Below are 12,863 nucleotides of genomic sequence, written 5' to 3'. Positions count from 1 at the left end.
GGTGCACAGTGCACGCGTATCGCGCGCCTGTCTTTTCTGCTCCGCGTATCTGATGTTTAATAAACGTCGGGTCAACTGGAGTCAACCGTGCAGCTGTGTCCACTAGCTGCCCCTAGCCGTTACCTCGGTTCATTATCGCTGCTCTGTTTGTGTGCTGGCGCGTTTTTCGTTTCGCGAGCCGCAGCTCGGTAATTTTTCTTAATTGAAACGTCATCCACGATACGCCGAGGCGTAGGTCGCCCGCGACAATCGCTGCAGGGAAAAGCTGTGGAAACGTGGCTGGCGCTACTCGAGTATCGTTCGATAGCACGAATCACGTTGCGGCGTACGCGGCTGCTACTTCTATTCCCGTACTCTATCGTCGACTCATTCCGTCATCTTTCTTGTTTCCAGCGCGGAATGACGAAGTAGACAACGCAAATCGAACCGCGAGCTTCCCCGGGGCCATCGCTGAAAATCTCCACGCAGGTAAGGTTACCTTCCCGTTATTACTTGGATAACCTTAGGCATGTACAATGGCTACGCAAGGTATTCGCCGCGTACCGATACTTTCGAATGACTCCGCCGCTCCGCGGAAAAAGTGTTATCAGCCGATGGAAATTTAATGCACATTCTCGTTATCGTTATTACCGTTTTTAGATTCGTGCGCGAATAGAAGCGTAACAAGATAATAAAGACAAGCGCGCGCGCGCGCGGAAGAAAAGAGTAGAATAATCGCGATGGCGCGCGAATAGCTCTCGTAGCCACTGTGCACTTATTCCCGGGCTCATCCGTGGCTCGATTTCCGTGGCGATCTCGAGGCGGCAGCATTCCGTTCTCAGAACCGCTTCTCCCGCTTTTACAATGAGAGCGAGCGGAATGGATTTTTGCAAAAGCGGACGGCGTGTAACCGGCGGATCGTTCTCCGGCGAGGCGGCGCAACAATGGTGCTAAGCCGCGAGAACGCTCGCCGGTTTACGACGCGATGGCCCGTCCTTCGCCCGGTGAAAGTCCGCAAGAATTCGCCCTCGATCGTGCCTCGCGAACTTCACATTGAGATACTCGTGACGTGTCACGAACTCGCACGGGAACGGTAATGAACGTCCCGGGACGAAAAACGAACAACGAGGAACGGGCTATCTTTTAGATGTCGGAGTCACGATTCTCATTCCGCGCATATTTCTCTTCCTTTCCCGAGGCGAGCGGGGAGTTTCGTTCGAGGATCGCTCGGAGGATCGTTCGATCGTCGCGAACGACGACGCGGTGTCCAATTCTCTCTCTCTCTCTCTCTCTCTTTCTCGAAATGGAGAGACTTGTCGGTGGCCTCGAAACGGGAAGAATCGATTCGATTTCGAACTGGTCGACCGTCGCCTACCTCATTTCGCCTTTTATCGCGAAGGTGACGTTAGTCACCGTCGCGTTCCCTTTCGTCCCCCCGGTTATCGGACTTGGTTACCGCGGTCTATTGTTAATTTGCCAGATAAAGGAGAGAGACTGCCACGCTGGAACCGACGTTGCTGCTCGAGCAGCCAGATAAAAGTATTGGTCGATCATCGGGAATAGATGATCTCTAGCCGTTCGATGTCGGCCGATACGGTATCGCCGCCTAGATGTTGCGAGCTCGCGGCGCAAGTAGATTGGGAGCAACGCGGTACGAAATTTCCAGGAAAACCGGAGTCGGGGCGTCCGCGAATTCCGAGAAAACGGCTGAAGATCGCCGCTCCACTTGACTCCGCGTACGTCGCGAAAAAGACGGGATCGAACCGCCTCGAAAGAAACGAGGAAGCCTGTTGTACGTAGTGTACATACCCGTACGTGGCTGCGCAAATAAAAACCGCTCGGCTATCGAAGCTCGTCGAATCGATATCGGGATAACACGTAAGCTCGGCGCTCGCGGACCGTGTTATATAATCGTGAAATAGGGTTGTTCTTTTCCAACTAGCATCGACGCATCGGTTACCCGTAAAAAACCTAATTGGATAAGATTCTCGAGGTGTGACTCGCTTCCTACCCGCTTCGCGAGCCGCTCCCACGAGCGGGAACGGGCCGCGAGCGCGTCATCGCGTCTCGAGGCACGTACGACGCGCAGTCGGCTTCAATGCCAATGTTTCCGCATTCTGGAATCTTATTTCTGGCTATGGAATATTCGCTGTCTAGCCGAGGCATCGATAACCCTCGCGTCGTCCCCGTCGGGGGACTTACTCGTCCGGTTTCTCTTCTCCGCTACCTGCGCGGCCTCTCGATAAATTTCTATTCGATCTGCGCCGAGGCACGATTTATCCGGACCCAAAATGTTCGGCTCTCGCCGTGGATCGGGCCTCGTCGACGTGGGAAAGGGCGAGGGACGAGTGCGGGCAGAGGTAACTTGCATCTGCTGCAAGAAATGTACAGTTATGTAAAAGTCTAAAGCAAACTCGGTGGATTTTGTTTGTACATCGGCGATAACTTTATGCAGCGTGCCATGTTGGTAAATACATCTCTGTTTGCTATCTGATAATACTCGATAACGATGGTAGCCGGCGATCGATCAGCGATAACTCACCGGTGCGCCATTTTCCCGCGAATTGCCTTGAAACGATTATAAAAAGGTCGCTCGCTCTACATGCATTATCGATCTACGATCGTTGCTAATGGGAGTTAAAAAACTTTGGTCGACGGGACGAGAGTATATATATATATATATATATGTATCGCGAAGGAGTCGAAGAAATTTCGAAGGCCCTTGCAGGGTTAATCGGAACGGGTTGGCGAACGGTTGCGGAGAGGATCCGGTTACTCGTGTGTGGTCAGGAGCGATCGGAAAGCGAGCCACGTCCAAAGGCCACGTTGAAAGTAAATTTAGTAGAAAACGTCATGGATAATACGGAGAATTTCGCGAGGCGTTCTTTTTTGCGGGAACCGACCGTAAAAGGGGGTTCCATCGGCGCGCAGGAGCCTCGGTACCAGCTAAGTCGGAGCCGCAATAAACTTGACTGCGTCGAGGGAACGCAGTCGGTGAAGATCCCGGCAGCGTGAAACCGAACATGCGGAAGCTGGAACGTGACGAACGGCTGAAAATGACGCGATCCTCTTCCTACTCGGTATTTCGAACGATTCTTTACTTTTCCGTGGCCACGTCAGCGCGTGTGCTCGTTCGCGTTCGCCATCGCGGTTCGAAGGAAAAGCTCCGCCGATGCCTCGTACCACTCGTGATGTAACGCGTGAATCAGAGTGTGAGATCGGCCGTGTAAAAAGCGATTTCGCAATGCGGCTTAAATAAGAACCGACCTCCCTTATCGAATAGTCTCTAGCTGGACGATCGGACGAGACACTGGGCAGCGATGTTTACACGATGGATCGCGTGCACGTAACGCAACCATCAATTGGAATAAGCTACCACTGAACGTTCTTTCCTCGGCGTTGATCGATTTGCGGCCACGCAGGAAGACGCGAGGAGACAGCCATGAAAATTGGCCAGCGTTTTTTCCTCTGACTCTACCGCGCGAGCGTTACCTCGCCATTATTCCTGACGTCCCGTGAAACCCACGGTTCCCATCGGCCGTGCTATCTCGTTAGTTATTAGGTTATATCTTCCGATGAGAACGCGCCAATTAAAATGACGCTCGATAACTGTTATAAATAGTCGACTTAACGAGCAACAGGCGAAACGTACGCGCACACGTAGCCGAGGTCGCTCGCAGATCTGCAACGTGATATTAACCCTTCAACGCGGTTCGACGTATTATGTTGCGTCCTACTTTTCCAGGCCTAAGTATCCGGAGAAGACAATCGGGTTTTTCGATGTACAAATCACCGGTCGTAGGCCGGATAATGGGCCGGGGTACGTTGCGCAATTAAGGACACGAAACCTTGCCCCTACCACGGTGCTGGCCACGAGCCTCTACTTTATTCTTACGTAGCCGCGCGAACGTTCTCGTTCGGTAGTCTCTCGATCATCCAACGATCCTCGATACTCGAACGAACGCAACGTTGGTACTCCACGCGCGGATTAGAACGTCTCGCGGCTCTAAACAAACACTCGACGCCGCGGATCATTTCGATTTATTGCGGCCGCGCCGTTATCAACTCTGACTCATTCGACAATAAAAAAAAAAAAACTGATGAGAGCAGCCGCTTATCGGCGTCGATCGAAGGAGCGGCGTATCGATCTGGTCGCGAATATATTCGTAACAATAACGAGGCCCCACCGGCTGAAATGCGGGCCAATCGCGACCGATCGGTTAACGACGTTCGACGCGACGAAAGGTCGTTATTGCGCAAGATAAAAGGAACAATTAATAATCTGCGTACAAGGTTCTACACTTTCGTGACGCGTTCACGCGATTCGGATCTCAGCCAGCCAAGGACAAGCGGCTCTTAAGCCGCAGCCGGACACGGCTGCTGTCACTTTTATTCTACGCCGAAAAGCGCCGTTCTCGCGCGATGGTATGCCGTGGACGCGTTGCGAGAAAACTTACGATACGCATAATTATGTAATTTACGGTTGCGATCGGTGTAACCGCGATTACCATCGCGCTCTCGCCTAGGCGCGCCAGCTCGATCCTTGAACTCGTGAAATTCGTCTACCAGGCCGCTTTCGCCGGCTTCTCGATTCGCCACGGAGTCGAAACCAGGAAAGAAACAGTTCGAAGCGGACGAACAGATCGACGAAGTTTCCGTTTCCAAACCGAAGATCGCTGTCTGGCCGTCTATATCCTCCCCCGTATCTCGTATCGCGAATTCGATCCATAAATATTGCGTACAAGTCCAATCAAAGCTATCTGACGATCTTTGCGATAAGTACGCGGGTTAAAAGATCATCGATCCGGCGATATCGAGTGGACGCAATAATGGAATAATGGTAAAACGCTTCCTGCTCGTGTCCAGTGGCACGCACCGCTCGCTCCGTATTATTTGATACACCTGGGGGAGCCGTTCGGTTCGCGAGAGCCGGAAAACTCGCGCGATTCGACACGGACGCCTCGCGCAGTTGACACACGCCCACGCCCCGTGCGGATTATCTAAGCGCGGGACACGTTCGATGAGGCTTAGAGCGCGCGGCGATTAATAGCTCTTAACCTCCGCATAGCGTTGCTTCTTTCTCACCTCGGATCTTGTGTCACAAGTCATTCCACCGACGAACGACCACGCGCTCGCACTTCTCCTCGAATAACAGTAACGAGACGTTGAATTATTCAACTTTACCGTAAGTACTTCCACCTGACTATGCGTCAACGTTATATCATTCCCCGGTTAACTTGCACGCGATTTCGTTTCGCCGCTCAGTTAGCCGTAACTCTTTCCATCTCTGCAGCGGCGGTCAGACAGGATAATAGGAATTCGTGCGAATTATAAATCGCGGTTTTCATAGGAACTCGTCCGCGCGTTGATCAGCGTCGAAGCTCGCGCTTTATTCGATACCACATATTTAATACGCTCGAGACGAGGGATTAATTACGCTCGCCTATTGCGCGCCTCTTCGAACACGCGCAAGCGAACGCGTTAATTAATTCAGATCCGGGACTCTCGGGTCCGTGCGGTCGTCAAAGAGCAACAATTTCTTGGACTGGTCCATCAAATCGACCATAAAACCGCCGCTAACCTACTTCCCCACTCGAAACGTCGTGGTTTTCTAGCCGGGTAAGGTCCCAGGTAGACTCACCTCACGAGGTTTCGTAAGCGGCGCGGATTTAGGGACACCGATCCCAGAGCCAAGGGACCGAAAATGTGGCCGCGACACGTCGCGGTGACCACCGCTTTATCCCTTCTCTCGCGCGAACGCATAACGCTTGATGCCGGTGCTAACCGCGGAAGCTGGCCTCGACGAGCAATGTCGTCCAGTCTTACGAGAGCCTCCTTACGGGTAAGAACGAGTCCTCGACTGCCTGTCTCTTTCACCCCTTGGCTCGACTCGTCCCGTTTATCCGTCGAATCGCTCCCGCGGACCCGCGTCGAGACGCGCGACGTCACCTTCGATTTTAGTGACATTCTCGTTGTTCGTTTAATTCGAGGATTTCGCGAGAGTTTCCCTTCTCGACAATCGTGGACGATCGAGGAACCAGTTCGTCGAGTGTAACAAGGAAGAACGTTCGCTGCAAGATATTATGTCACTCGCGCGGAAGCCTAACGCTGGAAGCTTCCTGCCGGAAGTCCGGTTCTCGGACAATTTCGAGGTTAATAGTAATCGTAACGATCGATCCCATCCAAGAGATTCCAACGAGTAACGACTAGGAACAGGAGGAAGTTCGCGACGCGTCGTATTCGCGGATGCTCAGCTGCTGACGCGCAAATGATGCGAGACGAAACGTGCTGCGTTAAGTGAAATGCACACGTGACCGTTTTCCGAACGACATTCGTGTGACGCGCGGCTATTGAAATTTCTTGCACGGCGATCGAGAATAACACTTCGCGATTTCGACATCGAAACGAGCGCGCAGAGCTGGCATTGTGCGCATATCGAGAGGTAGAGTCGGATAAGCGCGAGTAAAGAGCGACGCGAGGCTCGATTAAAATTCCAGCTAATCGGTCGTACTCGCGCGGATAGGTAGCGGAAAGACGCGCGGCTAGATGCAGCGCGTGTGTGTCCCAGCGATCGCACCATATTTGTACCGATATCGGGGATACGGAGAGTGCGTTCGTTGCGTCCCGGTCCCTCGACAAGTGTCTGTTGCGCGTTGGAGAACGTTGGAATGCGAGAGGTCGGATTAAAACGTCGCTGCACGGGACCTGTTCCGCTGAATTCAACGGGGATTTCGACTCGAGCAATTCCTCGCAGCTCCAACGGCTGGCATCCGGCGACCGGTTGACAGAGGTTTCCTCACTGAAATCGGCGGGGATCCGTTTCTGTTAAACGGCCGGAACGGCCGCGAGACCGGCGAAACTGGCAGAAACAGGAAACTCGTAGGCGCAGTTCGTCTACGAATTACGTAACACGCCTCGAGCGCGTTCCTCGCTCTTTCTCCTTGCCAGTCAATGGAATTTCCGATGGCACGTGGTGCATAGTATCGCGAGGATCGGCGCCGGTTGCACGCGCGGTATCCTCGATCAGCCCCGTCGAATGGCGATCGGCCAGGAATGTTAATCAGAAGCTAGCGGGACACGGTTTATTAGTCGCGAATAGAGTGGAAAAGCGGCACGCGAGCACGATTCAACCGTGACAGGATCACTTTTCCCGAGGGGAGGGATCTCCGCTCTTCCCGTTTCCGTTTCCTCGACTAACGATCGTTCTTCATCCTCCAGATTCTCCTCTTCCCCTTATTACAATTACTACCACGATGTACCTTTTACTCCGTTCCTCCACCGAATCCTTACCTCAGTGCCAAGCAGTTTCTGTGGCTCCGTCGCGCTCGCGCGAGTCGCCGACTCGTTTCACTGAATTTTCCACGCTTCTTACTTTCTAAGCGCGCGATATAAACCGACGCGCGAAGATTGACGAAAGAAAAAGGAGCGAAACGCGCGAGCGTTCGCCAGTACGGCGCCTCGGATCGACATGGTATCTCAGGCATTTCTGCAGCCGATATTTTCCGCGATTCCGTGCGGACCAGCGCGACACGCCCGAGCGTTCGAGCGTAGATAACGCGCGCGCAAACTGGGTTTATCAGTGGGCGAGCAGCGAGCGCGTGCCTTAGAATGTAGAAATCCTTGAATCGGAGCGATCAGGTTGGCTCGCGAGGAAACCGCGGATCTGCCCCGGACACGTCCGCGCACGCGATTCCCTCGCAGGACATCGCCGCGCGTGAAAGTAATCCGCGGTTGCGCGAGTCGTTAACGCGGCCAGGACTACTCTCGCGAGCGACGCCAGGAAGATGGCACCAACGGCCTTCGTCGGCCAGTTAAAAGTCCAAACACGGTCGAGCGCGAACGGTAACAGCGGCTGAGGAGGGAAATATCGGAATTCCTCCCGGTGGCTCTGGCTGGCACTCTCGAGAGCCGACAGATGGGGAATGGTTGTTTAAAAAAACTATCCGCCGTCGATTCGATCGGTCGACGTACGTGCCTGAATCTTATCGCGAGTAGCGGTTCGATTTTATTAAACATTTCCCTGCCCCTCTCACCGCTCCCTTGCACGGCGACATGGATCTCGCATATTTGAAATGCTCGAGGTAATCAACGTTCTCTCCCGCGATCACGCGGGAGCAACGACGCGTGCGGATCGAAAGATCGGCTCGTTACGGCATCGATCCCTCATCGAGCGCAGGAGAGCGCGTTGTATCGCTCGGTACTCTGTGGAAACCTTTGCGCGCGAGCTACGAGTCCGTCGTTCGTAAATGGATCTGTTGCGCGAACGATGGGATCACCGATCTCCAACATTCCCCAGCGAGTGTAATGAGGTTTAATAAAGCGTTGGACGATACCTGTAATCGCGCGTCAAGGTTTTGCGCGCGGGTTCATCGTGCGTCGGGGACAGTCAGATTCCAGGCATCCACGGATGGGTGAATCCGCGGATGGAACGGTTGGGAGTACGAAATTAAAATCCGTAGGTACGAATCGTTAACGTTCGAACGGTCGAGAACGGCGTGACTGAAACCCGGAAGCCTCGAATCGCGATAACCCCGCGTCCCGCTGGGTATACGACATAGTTCCGAGCGATCCACGAGCGAGGCTTGAAAGAACGCCGCGGAGACGATAACCAACGCTCTGTCGTGCATGCGATTTCAGAGACGGTAAATGGTAGGATGGACAACTGCGGAGGCGGTCAACGCCTGCCCCCGGACGGGGACGAGTTTCCAGCGGCCTACCAAGAGTTCGGTGGCAACAGCCAGCAGCAGTACCGTTTCGTGACGACCGGCACGGCGACGGCGAGGACGTCGACGATGATGGCGAACGGCCGTCTCGTTTGCAACGAGAACGAGTCGTTCATCGGTAACGACGGCTACAAGTTGCTGGAGAGCAACGTGGTGGCCGCGACGGGCATCATCCTGCCCGACACCAGGGTCACCGGATTGGCCAGCGTCGAGGCTGTACGCCAGGAGGTGACCAAGATCGGGCTGCCCAGCATCGAGATAAACGGCAAGATGAGCGTCGAGAACGTTTGCCAGGAGACGAGCGGCAACGCGCTGCCAGACCCCAAGCCGTATATCCCGGAGGACTTCGTTAAAAAGGCCGCGTCCGTGACCAACTACTCCAGCTACGGGAATCAAGGTAACGGTAACATCGTGGTGACGGAGAAGAAGATCGAAATCACCGGATACTATCACAAAGACGTGCCTGTTATCGACGAGCCGCAGGACCATTCGGAGAAGGACACCTTGGACACGCCTCCGCCTCTTCCGCTCACGGGTAAACTTTCCCTTCGAATCTTTCTTTCCAATACCTGAAACCGTTGTTTCAGCTTTTAATTCTGCTGTTCTGGTATCGATAATTCATTCTGTAAACGTTTCTGTTAGGTCCGCCCAAGATGGAGGCGATCTGTCCGCCGTACACGCGGAATGCGCCGACCTTGGAGCCGACGCAGCGGAAGTTCTCGTTCAACGGTGAACTGTGGAGGCAAGACGACAAGTCGGAGCGTTCAGTTAGGGATAAGATCGCGATGTTCTCCTCGCAGAGCAGCTTGGACGGGCCTCTGTTCCCGAACACGGTGACGATCGCCGTCGCGTCGAGCAACGGCAGAAGACTGTCCAAGTACAAGTCCACGGAAGACGTCTGCAGCGACGAGAAGAGCTCTGGGCAGAAGGAGAGGATCTCCTTCTTCGCGGACAGGACGCAGAGCTCATTCGACTTGACAGATTCCGGGAGGAACGTCGGTCAAGACGCTGGTAAGAAGTACGTCAAGCAACGATCGCCGAGCGTAACGCAAAATTCACCAATGAGCTCGCCGACCATCCACACGTCGAAGACGTTCCCGATCGTCCAGCAGAAACCAGTCACGTTGACTGCGACGCCGTTGATAAGTTCGTACGAGAGTTCAATGAGCAAGCCGTCGGTAAAAAGTTACTCTCTGACGCCCACGAGTCAGAATCCCCAGAGCGTCACTCTGAAACCAACCGTGTCAGCCATACTAGCTCGTGCCACAAGTTTCTCTGGATCGACGCCGTACGGTCAAGATCGAACCTCGACAACGAACGAGCTCTCGTCAGGGCCGCCAGTCGCCAGGACGAACTCGTTAGTCTCCTCGTTCAAGAGGCCCAACGAGGACGTCAGAAAGAACAGCTTGAATCAATTGATCGAGCAGAGGAGGAGATCGATCTCGAAATTGCGAGGGTTGGTTATCCCCGAGAAGGAGACCATACCCATCGACACGCCCATCGTCGATCTTCCGGAAATAAAGTCGAGAGACTCGATACTGTTGCAGCAGGTGAGCGTGCTATTCCTGTACGACTTCCGTACAGCTCGAGGGTGCCAAACGTGACCATTCGTGGTGGTTCTACCTAACGTTTCAAAACAAGGGTACAGTGTTTCTAAATAAATTAAGATGTTTTCTCTCGTTTGCAGCTACCGAAGGCGAACATTCAAGACAAATGGGGCTCCCAGAGTTCCCTGGCGAGCAACGCGAGTACGGCCAGTATGCCATTGAAAGCCACCACCTCGTTCAAGATGCCAGCACCCCAGATACACTCCAAGTACTCGCCAGCCTTCAAACGGAAGAGTCTCGCGGTGTACGGCACCTCGACGAACAGCAGCGCTGCGAAAACGTCCTCCACGACGTCCACCAGCTCCACACCGTCGCCTTCCGAGCCTCCAAAGAGCCTCGAGAGCATCTGCAGTCCGACCAGAAGCGATTACAGCTTCGAGTTCGCTTCCACGGCCAGTTCTCCGGAAGGATTGCGTAGCAGACCGAAAACAGCGCAACGGAAGACCAGAATGGACTACGACGACTCGGACAACGACTCCGCCGTGAGCAGCTCGCAGAGCAGCATCTCCAGAGGCTTCAGTCCGCCCATGTCCCCAGCTCCCTCGGAACGATCGACAGTTTCCTCTGAAAGGTCCTACGTATCAACAGAAACGAACTACCAGCGACGAGCGCTGATCATGAACAGCCCAACGAGAACCTACAGCAGGGAACCAAGCGTGGAGTACGGTGGCAGACCAAGCAGCCTAGCCGACAGGAACTTCGCAACCGAGAGATCGTCGTCCAGCAGCAGCGGCTCGGACGTTCGATCGCCAACGACGGAGTCGAGCTCGAGGAACTCGCAGATACCGCAGAGACAGTTGAAACGATCGAACAGCACGGAAACCAACTGCAGCACCTCTTCGACCCTCACGTCCGGTTCTCAGGCGAGCGCAGAGTCCCTGTCCAGAAGGGTATTGAAACCGCAGAGCGTGGAAGCAATCAATCGGAAGAATATCTTAGCCAGCGCCAGGTGCAGGAGCGGTAGGGATTTGAACGGGTCGCCGTTGATCCAGAGGAAGTTCCCTGACGACGCGTGTCGATCGACTATCGTTGAAAACGGCGACGCTTACCAGAGGAACCACTCGTCGAAGGAACCAGTCGCGCAGGATGTGAAGATCGCTTATATCGAGGTGACTGACTCGTTCGCGGAGGACGATTCCTTCCAGAAAGCGGCTGAAGAGGCCAAACTGTCTCCGAAGAAGAGTGTCCCGCCTACCATGGTGGTGAAATCGTCCAAGTTCGTGATGATGGAGCCCTCGAACGATCTGAAGATGTGGGTGCGCACGGAGGCGAAGGCTCTGGCCAGGTCCGAAGAGAAGCTTGTTGGCAAAGTCGAGAAGAAGTCCGTGGACGTTGAAATGAACTCTATAAATAATAATCTGAAGAATCTAAATAATAGTAGGAACATGATCGAAGGGCAACAATTGAATTCGCTCGATCTGTCGTCGACGAACAGTAACGCTAGAAACGAAAACGAATCCGGACGTTTAGACGCGTCTAAGCAACGCTGCGTCTCTAACGTGTCTGTGAAGAAACCAACCGAGGATCAGAACGATCTCTTAACGATCCTCACGACCAAAAGCAGATCCAGATCAGCGATACACGTGGACGATGGTAGCTTCGATCGATCGAAAAACCAGATGAGCTTGGAAGACATCCTGAGCGTCAAAGGGGACTCTAAGCTATCACGAAGTCAGAGCAGCGAACCGAAAACCGAGAGGAACTCCAACAGCACTTCCAGTTCGCACTCCAGGTCTCTGTGGGACACTCTTAGAGACAGTCGATACGTGAGGAGGAGCACGAGCGAGTCCTGGAACGAGGACAAGTCGTTCTCGAAGATACCAACGCTGACGAAGTCGAGAGTAGCCGAGAACAGCGGGGACGAGACCACCAACGAGGCTGAGAAGTCCAAGTCGGTGCTGTCGAAGATCCCAACGACGAGAAACCTTGGTCGAAGAAGCGTCAGCGTGTCAGACATGAAGAAGGCTCTGGAGGTGAACTGTCCCAGTAGCCCGCAGACGCCTGGGACCGCGCACAACAGGTTCCTAAGCTTGGATAGCAGCGTGGACGAGAATCTGTCCTCAGTAGGTGCGGACATGGACGCGGACAGGTGTAGCAGCGAACAATTTGGAAGCATCAGCTCGTTGGCCAGCAGCACCAGCCTGATTTCGCAGCAGGAATTGGCGCAGCTGGTGGAGGAGGCAAGTCTCGAGGAAGTTCGCGGTGCTCACGACGTGATCGTCGTACTGCTACACAAGGAGAACCCAACGGGTAGCGTTGGTATCACTCTGGCCGGAGGTGCGGACTGTGAGATCAAGGAGATCACGGTCCATCGAGTGCTGGCTCATTCCATAGCCGACAGAGACGGTCGTATGCAAAGGGGCGACAGAATACTTAGCATAAACGGTAGAAGCACGCAAGGTCTCACGCATAGGGAGAGCATAGCGGTGCTGAAGCAGCCTAGATCGGAAGTGGTGTTGGTTGTCTCGAGAGCCAGGTCAGAGGAAGGGTGCAAATTGAAGTCGCGTACCGCGAGCGTCGAAACTATCATCGAAGGTGATCAGAGTTTCCATTA

General features: G+C 54.0%; 1 protein-coding gene across 2 annotated transcripts in view; it reads left to right on the top strand.

Annotated features, from left to right (window-relative positions):
• Positions 1-12,863, top strand: part of Bbg (PDZ domain-containing protein big bang) — a 38,122-nt gene that overhangs the window by 24,330 nt on the left and 929 nt on the right. Inside the window, exons 6-9 of one of the 2 annotated variants that reach the window (XM_076903993.1) lie at positions 394-468; positions 8,617-9,237; positions 9,345-10,252; positions 10,390-12,844. In XM_076903993.1, the coding sequence (XP_076760108.1) occupies positions 394-468; positions 8,617-9,237; positions 9,345-10,252; positions 10,390-12,844 (4,059 nt within the window). The remainder of the gene's footprint in view (positions 1-393; positions 469-8,616; positions 9,238-9,344; positions 10,253-10,389; positions 12,845-12,863) is intronic. The other variant, XM_076903994.1, reaches the window with a different exon arrangement.

The sequence above is a fragment of the Xylocopa sonorina genome, chromosome 11, assembly GCF_050948175.1.
Source record: "Xylocopa sonorina isolate GNS202 chromosome 11, iyXylSono1_principal, whole genome shotgun sequence".
In the NCBI taxonomy this organism is placed as follows: domain Eukaryota; kingdom Metazoa; phylum Arthropoda; class Insecta; order Hymenoptera; family Apidae; genus Xylocopa; species Xylocopa sonorina.
This window is presented reverse-complemented; position numbering and strand designations above follow the sequence as displayed.